The sequence below is a fragment of the Pollachius pollachius genome, assembly GCF_949987615.1.
Source record: "Pollachius pollachius genome assembly, chromosome: 1".
Classification (NCBI taxonomy): Eukaryota; Metazoa; Chordata; class Actinopteri; order Gadiformes; family Gadidae; genus Pollachius; species Pollachius pollachius.
The window spans coordinates 49,585,735-49,606,404 of record NC_136934.1 but is presented as its reverse complement, the minus strand read 5'-3'; the positions used below and the strand labels follow the sequence as shown (position 1 = coordinate 49,606,404).

The following is a 20,670-nucleotide window of genomic DNA, read 5'->3' as shown; positions in this document are numbered from 1 at the left end:
CAGAAACAGCCTCTCAGGTTAACATTAGTAGGCCAACATGAAAACAATATTTGTATAACCAGACTGATCAGAAACACAAGTTGTGAATGAGAGTCTGTAGAAAGTTGCTGAAATACGGGAAAATGCTTTAAATATGCACCACCAAAGCAAGAAAATAACGAAAATTGCCCAAGGGTGCTGCAGTTAGAGATATTAAAGTGAGGAGAAAGTTGGGTAATTTAATTGTAGCCGTAATCTTCCCCAGTAGGAAGACTTTTATAATACGTTTAAGCGGGGCCAATCTCCAGAGTTTAATTTTGAAATATGGGGTAAACGACATTCAAGTTGATGAGAATAGAGCCAGACAGCGTATAAGAGAGAAACGGTGAAGAAGCAAGGGAAATAAGACAGGCAATTAACTCTGAGAAGACAAATATTCCACACGAGTGACGGAGACGTGAGAGAGAGGTCAGTGGGATCCCTCTGGTAACAATACCTTATTCTCTACTTTAATCCCAAGAACCTGTGTGGAGGTAATATCATGGTCATTTTACATCATGTGGTGAGTTCATTCAGTCCCCAAGTAGCCATCCACAGAGAAGGAGCATGGCCTGAATTAAGGGATGGCTCATTCTCTGAGCTGTACTGTCAATTCCTTCTTGTTCAGTTGTAGATTTGAGGTTGCTTTTCAGATTTATAATTAATATGAATATAAATTGATCAATGAATGTGAACATTTATGAGACATGGGTTTTTCTTTTATATTTTACCGGGCCACAAGTTTATATAACTTGAGGAATATCTACAATAACCACTCAGCCCAGTAAGCATTCAAGCTTTGGTCGATTTCACAGCCATTAATTACGTTGTAAATTATTGAATAGAAATTGAGTGGAATCACAACATTTGACAGTGGGTCGAATATTGAATAGAATAAAAAAGTATGTTTATTTTGTGAAATCCCATGGAGGCATCAACTTTTTCGGAACCAAAACAGCAGAGAGTAGTGTTACAGAGCGACTCCGCCCAGTGAAGCCAGTTGACCTCTGACCTGCGGCGACATTACCTTGGTGTTGAAGTGTTTGCTGATGAGGCGCAGGATGTCATGGTCGATGCGCTTGAGGATCTGCTCTGGCGGCGCGTTGAGGGCCACCTGGCCGTAGCACAGGATCAGGGTGCTCTTCACCTTGTCCGCCTCCAGGTCACTACGGTCCTGGGGGAGGGACGGAGAGGAGGGAGGGAGAGGAGGGAGGGAGGGAGGGAGGGGAGAGGGAGGGAGGGAGGGAGAGAGGGGGGAGGGATGAGGGGAGAGGGAGGAGGAAGGGAGAGAGGGAGGGAGGGAGGGAGGGAGGAGAGAAAGAGGGAGAGGAGAGAGGGAGGGAGGGAGGGGGGGAGGGAGGGAGGGAGGGGAGAGGGAGGGAGGGAGGGAGAGAGGGGGGCGGGATGAGGGGAGAGGGAGGAGGAAGGGAGAGAGGGAGGGAGGGAGGGAGGGAGGAGAGAGAGAGGGAGAGGAGAGAGGGAGGGAGGGGGAGGGAGGGAGGGGAGGGAGAGAGGGAGGGAGGGAGGGAGGGGAGAGGGAGGAGAGATGGAAGAGAGGGAGGAGGAAGGGAGAGAGCGAGGGAGGGAGGGAGGGAGGGAGGGAGGAGAGAGAGGGAGAGGAGAGAGGGAGGGAGAGAGGGGGGAGGGATGAGGGGAGAGGGAGGAGAGATGGAAGAGAGGGAGGAGGAAGGGAGAGAGGGAGGGAGGGAGGGAGAGAGAAAGAGGGAGGGGAGAGGGAGGGAGGGAGGAGAGAGAGAGGGAGAGGAGAGAGGGAGGGAGGGAGGGAGAGGAGGGAGAGAGGGAGAGAGAAAGAGGGAGGGGAGAGGGAGGGAGGGAGGAGAGAGAGAGGGAGAGGAGAGAGAGAGGGAGGGAGGGAGGGGGAGGGAGAGGGAGGGAGGGAGAGGAGGGAGGGAGGGAGGGAGGGAGGGAGGGGGAGGGAGAGGGAGGGAGGGAGAGGAGGGAGAGAGGGAGGGAGGGAGGGGGAGGGAGAGGGAGAGTGTGTGAAGAAACCGAAGGGAAAACGTTGAAGATGCCAGCAGGCAAGCTCTTGGTGATGTTGTTTCACTTAAGACCAATATTGTGTTCATGGATTGAAATTTTGAATTTGTGTTATTCAGATTTGACGTAAACATTGTAGACAATGTTTTATTTATCTGCACAAGATAGATGTAAAATGTATTTACACACATGATTTCTTCTAAATATATGTCTATGTATGTGTACATAAGCTCACACTTTACTGCAAAAGAAACACAAAGGAAGTGTGCAGCGCAGAAGGGCTTCAGTCACACACAGGTGGGCAGGGATGCACCAAGGGAGGCCGTGTCTTACCTTGAGTAGGTTGAAGATGCTGGGGGACTTCCTGAAGGCGTCCGACTTGCCAAACTCCTCCAGCTTGGCCAGCGTGCCCTCCAGGTGGCTGTGGGCACACAGGCCCACACTCAAGGCCACGCCCTGCCACAACCAGAGAAAACAATAACCAAACCTTAGGATTAGAGGTTCTCCCATCTGCTGCTGGTTTTAAACGTTGGGTGTTTCATCTCACCTCATCCAACTGCAACAGATGTTTTTTATTTATATTTATTTTAATTGTTTTGCCCATTTTTATTGTCATCTCTGTTGTTTTTATGCATGCCCCTTGCTGTAAAACTCGTCGTCATTGTAAATGAGGGAAACCTTCAATGCCCGACGAGTTTAAAGAAAGGGTTGAAATGAAATGAACCCGGGGGAGCACTCGTCGCACGGCCGTTACGGCCTCAGAGGGTTTCACAGGCGCCTGACCCCATTAACGCCCCTCTTTACGTCTCATGACAACAGCTGCGATGATGAACAGGTTAACGCGGCTGACATCATTTTATAATCGAGGATGGAAAAGGGCTGCAAAATTGTAATATTTACCCCCGCCGCTGAAAATAAATAATAACAATTATGGACAAAACCCCACAAATGCATCCGGCTGTATATTTTTGCTCGCTTTGTATAGGACTGAACTTCATTTTGACTGAGATAACTCAAAACATCAATTTTCCGCGTGCTTTTGCCTTAAAGGGTAATTCCGGTGTAAAATGGATTTTGGATATGTTTTGTATGATAATGAGTTGAAACGTTCGTTTTGGAGCACAAAAAACGTATATAGACGCTTTCTTCAGTTGGCTGTTTTTAGCCGATTCTATCAAAACGCTATAAACTTGGAACGATGGGGGCATTTGTTATGGTAAAAACGTAATCGCTATTTTAAACCACTTAAAAAGGCGAGACCCTTATTATACTACCAGAGACGTGTCGGGCTACTTTTAGCCTTTTAAGTGGTTTAAAATAGCGATTTAGTTTTTACCTTAACCAGTGCCCCCATCGTTCTAAGTTTATAGTGTTTTGATAGAATCGGCTAAAAACAGCCAACTGAAGAAAGCGTCTATATAAGTTTTTTGTGCTCCAAAACGAACGTTTCAACTCGTTATCATACAAAACATATCCCAAATCCATTTTACACCGGAATTACCCTTTAAGAGACGAAGGGTCAAGCACAGGTCAGTGAAATACACATATATGTCAGTCCCATAGGTCAGTGTTTTACAACCAGTCACATAAAGGGCAGTGCTGTACAACCAGTCACGTGTAGGTCAGTCACATAGCTCTGCGGTATACAACCAGTCACATATAGGTCAGTCATATAGGTCAGTGAACTACAACCAGTCTTGTAAACTACAATCAGTCATGTATAGGTCAGTCATATAGGTCAGTGAACTACAACCAGTCATATAGGTCAGTGAACTACAACCAGTCATATAGGTCAGTGGTATACAACCAGTCATATAGGTCAGTGAACTACAACCAGTCATATAGGTCAGTGAACTACAACCAGTTATATAGGTCAGTGGTATACAACCAGTCATATAGGTCAGTGAACTACAACCAGTCATATAGGTCAGTGGTATACAACCAGTCATATAGGTAAGTGAACTACAACCAGTCACGTATAGGTCAGTGGTATTGGATGGACCTCTCTCTCGATGGCGTCGCTGTGCCGGGCGGTGAGCAGGATTTCCTGCAGCTGTTTCTTCACCACCTCCTTGTTGTGGCACTCCTGCAGCATTACCCCGATGCACCGGTAGAGGAAGCTCTGGGAGATGACAGGAAAGATAATGTTTAGGCCTTATCTCTCCAATGATACTTGGCCTTGTTCACATTAGAGGACATTACATGACGTGATGATGTTTGTGCCATATGTGCACCAATGACGATTTTTTTGTGTGTATAACCCCTGCTGTGTTTTTAATTATACACCGAAAACACAATTTATTTTTATTTTCTCTATATAAAATTTAAAAAAAAGGATGTAGCTCCTTAAAGATTGCATCAATGACGATTTTAAGCTGTGTATATAAATGGGACTCCAAATAAAGATCATTGAAAAAATAAATAATAATAATGAAAATTGTTTCACGGTAAAGGGATCTGTTTCTTTTCATTCATAGATGTGTATAATGGGTTATATCACCCAGATAAAAGGATGTTACTAAACAAATAAGAGATGCTAATGTTAAGGTAGGGTTGGCATGGGCGAGGTCGACAATGTTAATCCACTGACGTACCTTCTCCTCTAAAGCATTGTTATAGATGGAGAGGTAGCGCGTTGCCTCGGCAACCAGCTGACACACCCACTTGCTGTCGTCCATCGTCACCAGGGTTTTAGACAGCAGCTGGAGCCAAACATATAAAGGGGGGGGGGGGGAGACATCCAATAACCGTTTAAACATGAACAAGTGAGGCGATTCATTCGTTTCCAAAGTGCAGCCTAATGAATGTTAGATGAACACTGAAAACCCTACCTTCAGCAGTTTATCTTCAAATGGTTTCTGCTCCAGACTATCCACAGTTGATTCTAGGGTGAAAAAGCGCAAGAGATGCCGTCATAGTGAATGAAGTAGAAAGCCATATTATACAGAATCGGCATCGGGTTGGGGTTAGGGTTAGTGAACCCCATTAAATAAAGTGAAAAACGAAAACCTTAATTAGCATGAACACCATTAGCAGTCATGAACAACATTACTAAATGATGACTAGAAACAACAGTTAAAGCTTAATACGGCATTAACTAATGTTTCCAATAATAAATGGAAAAAGAATGGCACAACCCCCATAATAAAGAAATGTTCTAACGTGAACATGGTAAATGGACTGCATTTACATAGCGCTTTTATCCAAAGCGCTTTACAATATTGCCTGAAATTCACCCATTCATGCACACACCTCGACACTCAGCTAGGAGGAGCCGGGGATCGAACTAGCAACCTTGCGGTTACCAGCCAACCCGCTCTACCCCTTGAGCCACTGCCTCCCCGTCGAACACCTCATCCTCTCTACAGTTCAAAATAAAGGGCTGATTATGGTCCCACGGTCCAGCAACACAAGGGGGTTATGGACCCCTTATGTCCTCGTGGACCCTCCTTGCGTCCACCGCAAGGGCCTGACGTGCGCCTCCCAACAATTTTAACCTTCCATCAAGGCGACGCAGCAGCAAGGGCTGTGATTGGTCTGCTCACTAAAACCCGACGCAGAACCAAAAAGGCTCAGGACTGCGTTGAAGCGTCTGCGTGGTCGTTGCGTTGCGGGAACGTGGGACCATCATCAGCCCTTGATGGTATAGCCCATTCGTCCTCTCTAGGGGTCAGGCTGACGCTATAGCCCAGTCGTCCTCTCTAGGGGTCAGGCTGATGCTATAGCCCAGTCGTCCTCTCTAGGGGTCAGGCTGACGCTATAGCCCAGTCGTCCTCTCTAGGGGTCAGGCTGACGCTATAGCCCAGTCGTCCTCTCTAGGGGTCAGGCTGATGCTATAGCCCAGTCGTCCTCTCTAGGGGTCAGGCTGACGCTATAGCCCAGTCGTCCTCTCTAGGGGTCAGGCTGACGCTACAGCCCAGTCGTCCTCTCTAGGGGTCAGGCTGACGCTACAGCCCAGTCGTCCTCTCCAGGGGTCAGGCTGACGCTACAGCCCAGTCGTCCTCTCTAGGGGTCAGGCTGACGCTATAGCCCAGTCGTCCTCTCTAGGGGTCAGGCTGACGCTATAGCCCAGTCGTCCTCTCTAGGGGTCAGGCTGACGCTATAGCCCAGTCGTCCTCTCCAGGGGTCAGGCTGACGCTATAGCCCATTCGTCCTCTCTAGGGGTCAGGCTGACGCTATAGCCCAGTCGTCCTCTCTAGGGGTCAGGCTGACGCTATAGCCCAGTCGTCCTCTCTAGGGGTCAGGCTGATGCTATAGCCCAGTCGTCCTCTCTAGGGGCCAGGCTGATGCTATAGCCCAGTCGTCCTCTCTAGGGGTCAGGCTGACGCTATAGCCCAGTCGTCCTCTCTAGGGGTCAGGCTGATGCTATAGCCCAGTCGTCCTCTCTAGGGGTCAGGCTGATGCCCGGGCGTCCTCACCCTCCAGGAGAGCCACCAGCGGGGGGATCTCCTTCTCCCACAGCACGTCCAGGTCGGGGTGGATGTTGAGGCTGAGGACGTTGAGCAGGGCGAGAGACGGAGCGCCGTGGCCCCGGCTGCCGAACGGGAACGCCGCATTCACCTGGAGCAGGAGCACACGCGCACACATGCACAAACGCGCGCACATACACACACACATGCATAGCGCACACACATGCATAGTGCACACACACACACGCACACACCCACACACAAACACAGACATGCATAGCGCGCACACACACACACACACACCGTACACACAGACACGCGAGCACACACACACACACACACACACACACAGACATGCATAGCGCACACACACGCATAGCGCACACACACACACACACACCGTACACACACAGACACGTGAGCACACACACACACAAACACACACACAGTAAAAAGTTTTCCTCAAACACTGCCTGGATCACTGCATTCAGTTAAGTTCTGAGGGGAGTTTTACCTTTTTATGCAGAACAGTGTCTGGTGTGCATCAAAGTTAAATTGCCTTTGGAGGCAGACCAGACACTGAACTGCTTCAAAGTGAAGCAGAACAGTGTCTGGTCCCTTATTGGCTCATGTCTTGGGAGTTTATTTTTAAAGAGGCTGTACGTTGTTGGATTAAAGATTCATGGCAAAATGAAAATTTTTGCCATGAGTTCTCAATTGCTCAAAAAGCTCACAATGCCTGCAATGGATTCACCGGAAGATTACCTTCAGGTAATCTTCATTTAAGATTACAAAACAATACACTTTAGGCTGATAGTCTGGACTCACCCACAGCCTGATCATCAGAGTCTGTGGCGATGGTAAATTAGCTGGGGGACAAAAAGGACAACAGATATTCACCTTCAAAACAGAAATATGAAGCTCCTTAAATTTAACACAATGCTAACTTAGACAGATCAGCTAATAGTTGGCTTCGTACACTCTTCATATACTGTACCTTTTTTTGTATAGTGAGGAAACAATGGTGTCTTTGGCATATTCAGATTTTTGTGATACATATTTGATTTGCGTCAATGAATGATTTAAAAAAGGGACTGACGCCATCTAATGGTTAAATACTGTAAATGCTACACTGATCTCAGTACTAAGAGAATAACACCTCTCCCTACATTATATAATACAGCCATCAATCTAAAGTGAAAATACAACCGCTGGACGGATCAAGGACTTCAAAAGCTAATCCGACCATAAGTTAGTGGTGATACTTTGTTTTGCTTAAACCATATTTATTGATTACAATTCCTAGAACATTAACAAAAGCAATTCACTGTGTACCAATTGTTTTACGAAAAGATGGTGAAAATAATTGTGACATCCCAAATGTATTTTTATCGGTCCTGTACAAAGAGCACCTTGCTGTGTGAAGTCTATGATGAAGCTGGCTTCCTTGTTGCTCCTCTTCTTGCTGCCCAGTACGATCAGACTCCGACACAGCGGAGTGGTTGCGTTGCTGAACTGAGGCGGGGTCAGGTAGTACAGAAGCATGGGCCACAGCACCTGCGGACAGAAGAAACCTCATGTGAAACACTACACGCTAAACCTGACTTCCTGCCAAGTGTCGTCCTACAGAACCCATTCATCTCCGGTGACATCGAAGCATCGGGTCGTAGAACTCCTCACCAACATCTACATGTCCTCATAAATAAGGGTATAAAGATGTCCGAACCAAACCAAGCAATTTGACATATTTTTGTCGTGTTTTGACTGTGCTGCTGTTTCTTAAAACGTCTAAAAAAGGGAAAGGTAGGACAGATTTGGATGGATTCTTCTGAGCAGGGTTAGGGTTAGCAATACAATGTACAATGTTTGAAGGTGTTGCATTTTAGTTAACTTTAACTTTACTCAACTTCCCAATGAAATGTACCTTTATTTTGGGTACATTTTCATTGATGAAATCAATTCAATTTGATTGTACTGTCACTTTGCAAACAGTTTCAGGGAAACGCAATCAATTACATTTTTTAAACGTAGAAATAGTACTTGTTCAAGTAGCCGGTATTGACTAGGCAGCTGTGGGGGGTATAATGGGGGTACAGAGAGAGAGCCGGGGGAGGGGTTACGTACGTCAGCTAGTCGGCTGACCGTGGTGGTCAGGAGATGGAGGGTTTCGTCACACATGCTCCTCAACGCCTCGTTAGAGACCTCTTCTGGATCAGTGGGCTTTGGGCCACGCTAACACACACACACACACACACACACACCCAGACACACACACACAGGAACAACATAAAAACATACGTTTTATGTTATATTTGTATATGTTCAATTTAATTTTTTTACATATATTTCAATACAAGATAAGTCTTTCTTATACAGATGAAAGGTGACATCAACACGGATGCATTATCCTGGGAAGCAGACAAATCTGCAAGCTCATGTTTTATTGCTCTGGCATGTATGCATCTGGCCACGCCCTGACACGACGGCTGAACAGAAGATTGCGCTATCAAACCCTTGAAACATTTTAATTAACAACCAAGATGGCTGCCACTGATGTGTCACACGTTTCAGTGCTCTGATTGGTTCAAGGGCTACCCAATTGCGTCCAGAGGCATTTCGATGGGCGCACGTTGATAACGCCGCTTTGAAATCAGAGAAGAACGGTTCCAGAGTAGTATGCGTTTGCAAATGGTGAAGTGATTTCAGTGCTCCCGCTCCACAACATTAGTATATGCAACACGTGAACCTCCTAAGATGGCGCGATTTCATTGGTTCGCTATCTCGGGATATTGAGCAATATCCCATGCTTGAGATCTCAAACTCGGGACATTGTTTTCTAATGCGGTGTCCGACGGTCGTCTCGTAAACAACCGCTAATAAAAACTAATAAATCCCGGCAAAAAGTGTTGTCTTGTTTATTTTTGGAGTGTTCACGTGTAGCATATACTAAAACAATTATTCAATAATTGTTAAATAGTAGGCAGTAATAGTAGCGAACTCCAATGTTTCAGAGCGATGACAAACACGTCCCCCCTACAGACGTGGTGTGTGTGTGTGTGTGTGTGTGGGGGGGGGGGGGGGGGCACCTGGTATGTGTCCGGCAGCGCGCAGTGCTGCACGATGAAGCGCACCAGGAGCTCTCCGCCCTCCAGTTCCAGGTAACCATGGTGAGCCATGGCACTGATGACCTGCACAACCCGCCTCTTCACCTGGGGGACCACACACACACACACACACACACACACACACACACACACACACACACACACACACACACACACACACACACACACACACACACACACACACACACACACACACACGAGTATGCTTCTTTTCAAAGGAAACGGCAGGAGGAGGAGGAAGGGAAAAACAGCGGGATGTCAAGAAGGACCCAAGAAGCGACGAGCACGTTTCCCTGGTGTGTTGAGCAAACTTTGACCGTGAGCTATAACTGTTGACGGCGACTGAAATAACAGCAGGTCACTGGATGGAGCAGTATTGCCTCCACTTTTGTTTCGTCCTGCCCTGAAACACATTAAACCATTCTAGGCCTGATGAGGCCTTGGTCATCACAGTTATCAGAGGGAATCAAATACTGTCTCACGGAGAGATGGCCACGGAGCAGTCTCTCTAGTTGACACTAGTTTTACTGCTATTGGTGTTAAAATGAGCAAAATCTCCTTAATTTCCTATCTGGGAAAGTGAAACTGAACCTTATTGCCGTGGTCGGCCATTGGTTGTCTAATGCTGGCCAGGATGATAAGCTTCTTCGTTTCCATCATGGCAGCTGAAACACACACAGACACACACACATTCAAAGTCATATGTGCACAATAATTCATCAATGAGTTCAGGTGCACTGCAAGGTTAATATTACTGTAAAAGTAACGAAGAGGTGTCATAAGGTTGGTGGCCAAAGTTTCTGCCTTTGGCTTGCAAAGATATGCAAACTTCCTAGCCAGTAATCGCAACGGTCGAAAAGTAAACATGGATAATCTGTGTGAGCCAGTACGTGAGTAAGAGAGTGTGTGTGTGTGTGTGTGTGTGTGTGTGTGTGTGTGTGTGTGTGTGTGTGTGTGTGTGTGTGTGTCTGTCTCAGAGCATGTGACCAGTACTTAAAGTAAAACACCATTGCTCTGTTGAGCTATTTCGCTCTTATTAAAAGCAAGATCTACCATTTCTCCAGGATCACTCTAAATTAGGGTCACCAAATAAAATGTTTAACAAACGGTCGCAAGATATGACCGAATACTATGATATTGGAAATGACTGCTTCCAGCTAACGAGTGACACACTACTGGGATGTTGCGAAGGAGCGGTGCATTCTGGGTAAAACTCGATTCATTAAGAGTGAGGGTAGTCCTACCCATAGTCCAACTTCAATGGAATAACAAGTGTGTATGTGTGTGTGTGTGTGTGTGCGTGCGTGCGTGCGTGCGTGCGTGCGTGCGTGCGTGCGTGCGTGCGTGCGTGCGTGCGTGCGTGCGCGCTCACTGCTGGAGTTGATGAGGTGTCGTAGGACAGCCAGGGAACCCATTCTATTCCTCTCGTTGTTATTCTCCAGCTTCTGTAGAACCGAGAGCACCAGCTTGTCCGGGAAGGCGTTGGCTGCGAGAGACAAGGGAGGAGAACCACAACGATGAGACGACAAATGGAGGCAAAGCGCAAGGATGTTTGAGGGCGACAGCATCATAGTCCTAAGAATCACGCCTGTGTTTTCTAGTATCTGGTATCAAACACCATTATTATTCAGTTTAAAGAAAGTTCCCCTGACTCTCCTTGAAAGCTTTGCATCACGGCTCTGTCTGAAGAGTGATATCATTTTGTCTTTCGTTTAATTGTGTCACTATTGTAATAGCTGAAAAACTAGATCTGGAATCTAGAGAAATTTTATGCCGGATTCATGCCAAATTTTATCAAAATCTGACGCTTAAGAAGCAAAATTAATATTGAATGGTCTTCACTCTGCCCTACAACTGATTTTTAGTTTAACGAAGGCCAAAGTATTTTGAAAGACTCGCTGGAAGTTGAATATTGTATCATACATTTTATCATGGTTTTTATAGATAAAACACAAGACTCAAATATTGAAGGTTAACATAGCTATGCATGTAGTTGTGCTCCACAAAGGACTATCTGTTCCTCTTTCCCGCTAATGCTGTGGGAGTCTGGCAGTCATGGTTCCAAGACGGACCTAACTGTGTTAACCCTGCCTTGACCAGCGGCTAATCACAGTAAGGGGATTCCTACACGGGGACATTCCAGCCCATTAAAGAAATCACATGATGTTCCCATCACACGTTCAGGGGTTAGTGATGGACTTATGAAAGCAACGTTACACATTTGATGAAAATGTGTTGAAGATGAAGATGTGCTAAAGAACCATGTTCGGCAGAGTCGGTTAACTAACAACCGACAGAAAATACAAAAATAAGATACATGACGTAACGTCGATGAGGAAAGAGATGGATGCGACAGACGGAGTCACACACACACACACACACACACACACACACACACGTACCTAGCAGGCTGAAGCAGCGCAGCACCTCGTTGTGGTTTTTGACGGTGGGGGGGTTACTGTAGTCCACAGGACTGCACACCTGGGGGCAGAACACAGGTCACATGACTCTTCTGACGCCCCCGCACGGCACGGCTTGGTAAGCGAACACAGCTGAACTTCAAGGCTAAATATGTTTGCAGTCTTTGAGCATGATGTGATATTCTAATTTATGGTATGAGATATTTTTCTGAAATAGCTGAAAATGTTGCAGAATTTGGTTCCTCGTAACCTAGTGAGATCCTTTAGTTGAAGCAATCTGTTTCGTAAAAAATACTTTTTTCTGTTGCACAAGGACATGTTAGAAAATAAGTATGAAATGTTGCAAATTATTCAAAAACCTTCTGCAAAGTGATTTGTTACCTTATTTTGAAAGGTGCTCTACAAATAAACATTTTTAGCGTTGTAGTTTTGCTGTCACCATTCATTGAAATCATCTTTATTGAAGAACATGAGAGCCATGAGTCATCAAACATCTCTTGGCTGACAGATCGCTGATCCAGCCAGCGCACTGTTGACATATGGTCATCAGGGTGATATAGCGCAAGCTCTCAGGTGACTCAACCACATGACAAGTGACTCCCAGGGAACTCACAGCACGAGAAAGCTGATGAGTGTAATGTTGAATCACAAACTATATGACTTAAAAAAAAACCTAGGCTGCAGGAATGGAAGACTCTGTGACTAACCGTGCCAATCATTTTAAGTGAGAGAGAGAGAGCGAGAGAGAGAGAGCGAGAGAGAGAGAGAGAGCGAGAGAAAGAGAGAGAGAGAGAGAGAGAGAAAGACACAGGAGGACATGTTCTTACTTGGTGGTGCAGGGCAGACAGCAGACTATCCAGTTGTGTCTCCAACACTCGGCTGCCCATGTTGACAGAGGCATCAATCACCTGGCACAGACTCTGCCGGGAGGACCAAAACAGGACTTTTAATGTACTTTCAACAACATTATCACAGAGAGGATTTTTGTTTCATAATAAAAAAAATAATAATTTAATAAATAAATAATTATAAATATTTTGTTCGTACAATAGAATCATACAATATTGATAAGGGTTGTGCAAATGTGTTAATATAGATAAAAAATATCTGCAAAAAAATTGTAAACATATTGGGAGGATATTGGTGGGCTTCTCAAAATAGTAATGCCACATTGACGGTCAAGATAAAAGATATCAATCAGGTTAAAGTAATGTACAGCACTAACATTAACTGACAGTTTGTCTCTCCTTCAACTCTCAGTTCTTAACGGCCCAGAACCAAGATGGCCGCAAGCTGAAGGCGGCCCGCGACGGCTCACCTTGCTGATGACGAAATGCTCGTTGTTCTTCTTGTACATGGACAGCAGAGCCGGAAGGAGCCGGGGAATCTGCTCCTCCAGTTTGTCGCTGGCCATGAGGTGGCTCATAGGACCCACGGCCTCGGCCACCGTCAGCCTGAGCTGGAACACACAGAGGTCAAACAGAGGACATCGGTCAGACCGGCCGCTACCACCAGCTACACTGGGGGCTAGGCTAGCTCAAGGTCAAATTCAAAAAGAAACGTTAAAAATGATTTTTCGCAGCAGGATAGGAACACACAAACAGGACTGTATACATAACAGTCAGCAGATGAGATAAAGAGCCCCCAAATAAATTTAGTATAAGAATATAAGATAAGAATATAAGACTACCATTTAAAACAAACCGACCAGAAAAACACATTGTTCAAAAATCCCATTAAAATGTGTCCCAGACAGACAAACAATCATAACACACACACTGATCCCGACGGACCAGGTTCAAGGGCTGAAATTTAAATAGATGGAGAGTGTGTTTCACCGTTCCACGACTATTTTACCTCTAGTGGAGCCAGTTTATCTTGTTATAGCTAAAATGGACAATAGAGTTAACTGACTTAAGGGAGGGAACAATCCACTTCCAGTGGTTGTTCCTGTGTTTACACCAGGTGTTACCGCATTCCAACTCACACACAATGTTGAGCAAGACACCCACTCTGAAAGAGGACAGGAAGAGAGACTAGGTGAGTAACTGTGTGCGTGGGTGTGTGGTTAGGCAATAATAAGGTTCCTGCTGTCACTCAAGCATAAAGGCATACTTGATTGGTTTCTTCAACCGTAGTGAAAATGACTTGGGAATGTCCCTTGCCTTTCCTATCATTTGGTAGTTTATCTAAGGAGTTAAGTACTCGGGTTGAGGGATATTCATTATTCATCATCAAGGTTTATAGTTCAGCCTCTTTGCACACATATCATCCACAAAACCATTCAGGTCGGCATTTGATACAACTCTGATAAACCATCGGAAAATTGTCCAACACATTGAGGTACACTGTGATGAATACGATAATCACGGGAATGGAAAAACCAAAGTCTGTGCTAGTAGTAACTAATTTGCCATTCATTCTGACGTCAAAAAAATCTTAGACGCATGGATGCATTCAAAACCTTCGTGGTGTCATGGTACCATTGTTTCAAACACAGTTTGAAACGAGTTTGAACACGGTACTAATGCAAATGCATTAGTAGATGCATATCGGAGCGTGCTTCCAAAGTCTTGTGACCGGCCATCGGTCTAGTAGTCACATGGTGATACCACGTGACTCCCTCGGTATCTAGCGTTTACCACACGTGAACCGCACAGCCTCACCTTGGACTCCCGGCTCTGGAGCCAGCCGTTGAAGAGGATATCATAGGCGGCGTAGATCTCACTGGAGAAGGTGTCCTTCCTGACCGTGGGGTCCGGGGCCTTGTCTAGGTTGGCCAGGTACTCCAGGATGCTGTCGCTAAAATGGGACAGGGCTGTGGCAGGACGGAGGAGAGACAGCAGAGGGGATCAACAGCTGGGGTTACGCAGGCAAAGTCTCAGAGGGCAGAAACTGTCAGCAACTAGCTGTTGCTTACAGTCGTTGCAGCTAAGACAACCGCGGCTGCGAATCGAGCCACAAGAGGTGGCGAATGGAAAAAAGATACATAGTGCAGGTTGAGATGTCACAAAAGACCAAAGCACATTAAAGAGACCTTTCTATATTTTTACATCCCAAGTTAAATCGAATTCAAACAAAAAAAAATTAACTGTAAACCTACGTATATGGTATACAACGGTCTGCAGTCATCATTTTGTTCACGGAAAAATCCATTGTGATTATCTACATGTGCCATGTTCTCATGGACCAGATGAAAGCGGCGAAACCACAAAGGCTTTGGGGTGTCTTTACCTGAAGAGAAGACCCACTTCATGTTGTCCTGCCTGGCCATGCTTAGCATGGGCAGCATGGTGCCAAGGATGGCATTGAGAAAGGGCACCATCCCATAGACTGTAAAACACAAACCAAGGGATAAATCCAATATCCATAGACACAAGGGACTCCAGGTGGTTGGATAAATGATGCAAGTACTACACATATTATATTATGTTTTATGTTAGATGTAAAAGAGGTGTCCGTTATGCGAAATTAAGTCTAGATAGTTCTGAGGCGGAAATCCAGCCGTCTCTGTGAATGAGTGTATTCATGCGAGATGGGATACTTGCCATTAGAATCTGAGAGGTTCGCTAGTGTCTGAACCACAAAGAAATGTGGTAGGATCCCTGGCTGAAACTTGGTCAGGATCTCCTCCATGATGTCATTGATGTACTTGTTGCCCACGGCAACCAGGATATTACTAGCTGCCTGCTGCCAGTCAGGGATTACTTCCTGAGCGAGCCGAGAAATTAGAAAAGGGTTGGCATTGCAACACACACACAACCAACGCACACAACTAATCCCTTAACAGGATGATTAAAAAACACACCCACTGGTATCTAGAAGAAATATACTTCACTTCAAAAGGCTGTACAAGTTTCAATTTACTCGCTTTCACAGGAGTGGCGATGCACATACACAACTTAGTGTCCTAATTTCTTTATCATTCTACTGAAAAAAATTAAATCTCTTCTTGGCATCACATGACACCTAATTCAGCCAATCAGAGACAGCCATGACCTGTGTCTCACCATAGGCCAAGCTGTCCAATGGACTCGATGGTAGTGTTTGTTGTACTTCGACATTAACATTGCCATCAAAACAAGGCAGGGCTGGGTACCTTGGAGCGGGTCATCTCGTCGGAGGCCAGGGAGATGATGCTCTTTATCCTGGGGTAGCCGATGTCCTCCAGCCGGTCGGCGGCGATGAGCTCGATGGTCTGAAGGATCACCACGCGGTGACCCACCACCAGCTACAGCAGAGGAACGCAGCACAGCGGGGGGACACGTCAGTGCGCTGGGCAGGCAGAAACACACTGGACTGCCTGAGGCCCATAGCAAATACGGATTTGTTCTGAAGACTGAGTTGCCGATACCTTTTTTCCGATATTGGTTTTCTTCAGTTCATGAAGTATAAATATAAAAATGAATAATTACAACAGCCTTCAAATATAAACTGTTTATTCAAATTTAAACTGTTTATTTTATGAGCAACATAATGTACATCAGACTGCCCTGATGTGTAAAGTTAGAAAAATGGCAAATTGAAAATAAATATACATAATATGTATATTTATATATGCACGCGCAAACGCACACACACACAGAAAGTAAGGCTTATGTAAAGTAGGTGAGCAGTGTTTGTCAAAAGATCATCTGTGAACATTGAGCATAATGAAGTTGGTCAAAGAATCATCCCTCTAGTGTGACACATATAATTCTGTGATGAAACATCCCACATTTTAGGCTTAGTGCTTCCGAAAACCACCAGGGCTTGTGAGAGGAAGGGACAGGCCCTAAAAATATGAATCGGAGGAAGTGAAAAGGTTGGTGACCACTGGCCACTTTGAGGTTAGGCGTGTACATAAAGTAGTAGCATCTTGCAGATTCACATTGAATTAACAAATAATCAATGACCTATACTGTCAGCATTCAACTCAGGTCAATACAAATAAAGAGTGGGATATGACAGGAAGTGGGTGATAGGTTCTGAAATTTATGTGAGCTTGAGTGACATTTACACGCAGGTTAGAAGCATTATGAAGCATTTTAACAGATCGGTAACAGCTCATTTACTGGAGAGAAAATTATCTAAATTATATGCCTGGGCATAAAAGTATATCACACGTGTAGTTTACTGGGGCACAGATGTAACTTCTATGGTGTATTTCTATGACTAATGTTGCCAAACAATCATCTGACCCAACACAAGACACTCAGATGTGAGAGTATCACAGGAAGTCACTGTGTCATGGTGAGTGTGTGTGGCCAGATGGTGACATCAAGACTCTGACTTGACTGTTTCAACTGCTTCATGGTGAATAGTCCAACGGCCCTGCTACGTCCAGGGTGCTTGTTTACGAATCCTACTATGGCCGCGCCAAGACCCGCCCTACTCTGTCTGTGATTGGCCGGGTTGCATGCAACTCAACTTGATGCTTTAGAACTCTACGGTACCCTCGCTGTGCACATTCGAGAGCGTCACAGAATAACCCTAAACCTAACCCTAACCCTAACCCCTAACCCCAACCCCTGACCCTAACCCGAACCATAGCAGCTTATATCAAGCCAGTAAAAGCGCAGTAGTCTAATCCATAGACAGTAGAATCAAAGATAGGGGTGACTTGTGTGACGGACCAATCAGGAATTATTTTGTGAACAGAGCCCAAATTAATCAACACCAGAAGTTAAGACAGTCAGACAAACAAACTTGGCCCTACCTGTACAGTAGACCCTATACATTATAATACCCTAATAAAGCTAATATGTGTTGAAATATGATCATAATCCACTCTAAGGCCTTGCATCTAGGTGTCAACAACACTGAGCCATTACATTGTGTGTATAACTGTTGATCTTATCATTAGCTGCAAGGATAAAAGGGAAGCGTAGTGTACCAAAAACGATGGTCAACACAACAGCAGTCATTAGCTCACCATAACTTCTGGAGGAAATTAAATTAGCAGAAATCCACAGCTTTTGAATGAAATAGTACTATTATTGAATTTGACTACCCATTATAACGAGAGCTTGCAGTACTTTGCCAAAGTGTTTTGGTGTACATAGATCAGTTTAAAGTTTACAGTTGAGTAACCATTAGGAGGGCCATTCAGTAGCCCCAAGATGCAAGACGGAGCCAAATGTTCCCCCCTAACACTTTGTCTTACCTTGGGATGTTTCAGCAGATAGTCCTGGCACATGGCCAACACTCTGTCCGGCTGCTGCTTCCCCAGGGTCAGGACAGACTTCCTCACCTGCTCCTGGACTTCTGCGTCTTTGTCGTTGGCTCCGTCCAGTAGAGCCAGCGTCACCTCTGGAACGAGGGCCGTAAGTTATATTGATGGACACTTTGCACATATTATAGATTTTCATAAAATACCACAGATTGAATCAGAATTTCAGGTCAGGGATCAACCTTGAATATTTGAAAGTACTCTGTATGAAAGTTTTGTATTTGTTATATTTTTTGTGTGACACTCAGCCATATTGAGAGGAATCAAGAGAGTTGTGTCGCAGTAAAATATATCCAAACCTAGCCTAATGGAAACTTTGATTTGCCATGTCTTGTATGAGAACAGTTGCGGCAGATCCAAACACAAAAACGTTTGGCCATAATTACGAATCATTTTCACGATTTCTTACTAAACTCATTGTAATCAAAACCAATACATACTACGTAATTAAAAAATGGAAAATAGGATGAAATTCAACACAGTGCGAGGGGGCAAACAACACCCAAGGTACACACCAGAGAAAAGATACTACAGCCTGAGTGGGACTTCAGTGACTCAGGAAGTTCACTTCCTGAGTCACTTGTGATGCATGTGACTCTTGAGGTGAACGTCAAGTGTGCATCGCAACATGCATTCACAGTCTCACAGTCTCCCTGGGCTGTGTGGCCAATTAAATCAGAAATTCCTGAAACATTCATTCATGGGCTTGAAGGTGCCCATGTAGAATCAATGCACTGGTCCGAAAGGGTGCATGGCAACGGAGAATGTTTAAAAAAAAGTCCCACTCAAACATGTGAGAAATAGGGCTTGAGTTTTTTAAGGTTCAATATAGCCCTGGTGAAAGGACTAGGGAATGTCATATGCCGTTTTGCTACAGCTTAATGAGACCCTGTTAACCCAGTTAAGACTGTAACTGTGTTGTGAAGCATCATAGCAGTGTACAGGACCAAGGAAACAAAAAGAAATACATGTATGCCATACATTATGAAGTAATGGCCTGATCAGCCATCGATAATGGCATATCCTGGGTACCAATCTCAATGGCTTGTCTCTGAAGCAGATGTGGAGGTGCATAACGATTATTCCTATAGCCATAGGAATTAGTGCCCTTTTCAAATATATTGATATATATTTTCTTTGATAGATTGTGTTCAGGTCAATAGGGAAACAACCCACTTCGCCAAGAAATATTTATATTTTTCCCACATCTCACCTTGACAACATCCTTTAATGCAAACCGCTCGGACATATTACTTGTTATTAAGCCTTAGTCTCAAAGAAAGTCCCAATGATACAATTGTATAATTACTCACGTTCAACATCTGTCTCGTCCATGGTGTCTGAGAGAAGAGATGGATGGCTGAGGATGGACTGGCCTCTTAGGACAGACGGCTTGGGAAGATCACAGGACCTGTATTTAATACATATGCATGCATAAAAATGCATGCATATGTATTAAATACAAATGAACAATAAAAAATTGATTACCATTTTGACTTTCATGTTGTACTTTGATGCACAAGGAAAGACCTGTAGCTTGCGATTTATTTTGACTATTTGTTATGTTATCTGGAGAAATATTCAAATCTTATGAATGTAATGTCAATAGTATAGTTCAGCCTGGCTTGGTTGGTATAACCACAAGAAATAACACTAAATTAATTCAATGTTTTTTGATTGATGATGAATCAAATTAGATATTGTAGTAACTTACACAGTACACGCATACACTACAATATCATAGAAACACGTCACCAGACATGCAACCACAAGGTCAGGTGATTTGCATTTAGGTTAGTTAAAGATCTGCAATTCATGTTACAGAAACAATGTTATCATGAAACCAATCATACAACCACATCCGCTATCACACTGGGCTCAAGACAGTAACAGGCAAGATGCAAGGCAACCGTTAAGTTGATCAGTTCACATAAGTCCATTCACGTCTTGCAACATATCTGCCGTCGTAAATGGTCCGATGACACATCGTCCAGCGTTTGGGTTTGACTAGGTGCTGGACCTAGCTAACGCAGTCCATGGTATCAGCAGCAGCGGCTACGGAAGACTTAGCATCGTTTTAGCACAGATACAAAATAAAAAACAGAAAGCCACCCCGTTGACATTGTCCTACCAGTCGCTTGTCGGCTTCCACCACGCATACACAAACACACACACGCACCTCAGAGAAGGTAACCCTTTCCCAGCGTTGGGTTGTCGCTCGGCGTAAGCGGTGTCGTCCAGCAGTACACTGAGGGCTCCTCTGCGTCCCCGCTGCTCGTCGCAGGTGTAAACAAGCTTGGTCATGTGCCTCGAGTCAGCAGGAAGGCGTCAAGCCGAGGGCCCGCCCACCGCTCATGTCCTGGGCCCGCCCACCGCTCAAGCGGAGGGCCCGCCCACTCAGCGCAGCAACTGACAGGCATAGAGCGGGTGGTAGAGTAGTAGTTCACCGTTAACTTCAACTGTATTGTGTTCACTTCTGATAACAGTGA

General features: G+C 45.0%; 1 protein-coding gene across 3 annotated transcripts in view; it reads right to left on the bottom strand.

Annotated features, from left to right (window-relative positions):
* Window positions 1–20,461, bottom strand: part of mroh1 (maestro heat-like repeat family member 1) — a 41,443-nt gene extending 20,982 nt beyond the window's left edge. The window contains exons 1-23 of one of the 3 annotated variants that reach the window (XM_079748415.1): window positions 20,361–20,461; window positions 19,495–19,592; window positions 18,116–18,261; window positions 16,070–16,201; window positions 15,519–15,681; window positions 15,205–15,303; window positions 14,637–14,788; window positions 13,289–13,429; window positions 12,798–12,890; window positions 11,953–12,031; window positions 10,923–11,036; window positions 10,142–10,215; window positions 9,512–9,634; window positions 8,550–8,657; window positions 7,838–7,982; window positions 7,254–7,294; window positions 6,435–6,576; window positions 4,848–4,900; window positions 4,611–4,718; window positions 4,019–4,138; window positions 2,350–2,472; window positions 1,046–1,192; window positions 476–502 (exon numbers count right to left, since the gene is read on the bottom strand). In XM_079748415.1, the coding sequence (XP_079604541.1) occupies window positions 476–502; window positions 1,046–1,192; window positions 2,350–2,472; window positions 4,019–4,138; window positions 4,611–4,718; window positions 4,848–4,900; window positions 6,435–6,576; window positions 7,254–7,294; window positions 7,838–7,982; window positions 8,550–8,657; window positions 9,512–9,634; window positions 10,142–10,215; window positions 10,923–11,036; window positions 11,953–12,031; window positions 12,798–12,890; window positions 13,289–13,429; window positions 14,637–14,788; window positions 15,205–15,303; window positions 15,519–15,681; window positions 16,070–16,201; window positions 18,116–18,261; window positions 19,495–19,516 (2,352 nt within the window). In that variant the 5' untranslated portion in view covers window positions 19,517–19,592; window positions 20,361–20,461. The remainder of the gene's footprint in view (window positions 1–475; window positions 503–1,045; window positions 1,193–2,349; window positions 2,473–4,018; window positions 4,139–4,610; window positions 4,719–4,847; window positions 4,901–6,434; window positions 6,577–7,253; window positions 7,295–7,837; window positions 7,983–8,549; window positions 8,658–9,511; window positions 9,635–10,141; window positions 10,216–10,922; window positions 11,037–11,952; window positions 12,032–12,797; window positions 12,891–13,288; window positions 13,430–14,636; window positions 14,789–15,204; window positions 15,304–15,518; window positions 15,682–16,069; window positions 16,202–18,115; window positions 18,262–19,494; window positions 19,593–20,360) is intronic. The other 2 variants (XM_079748416.1, XM_079748417.1) reach the window with 2 other exon arrangements.
* Window positions 20,462–20,670: the final 209 nt, after the last annotated feature.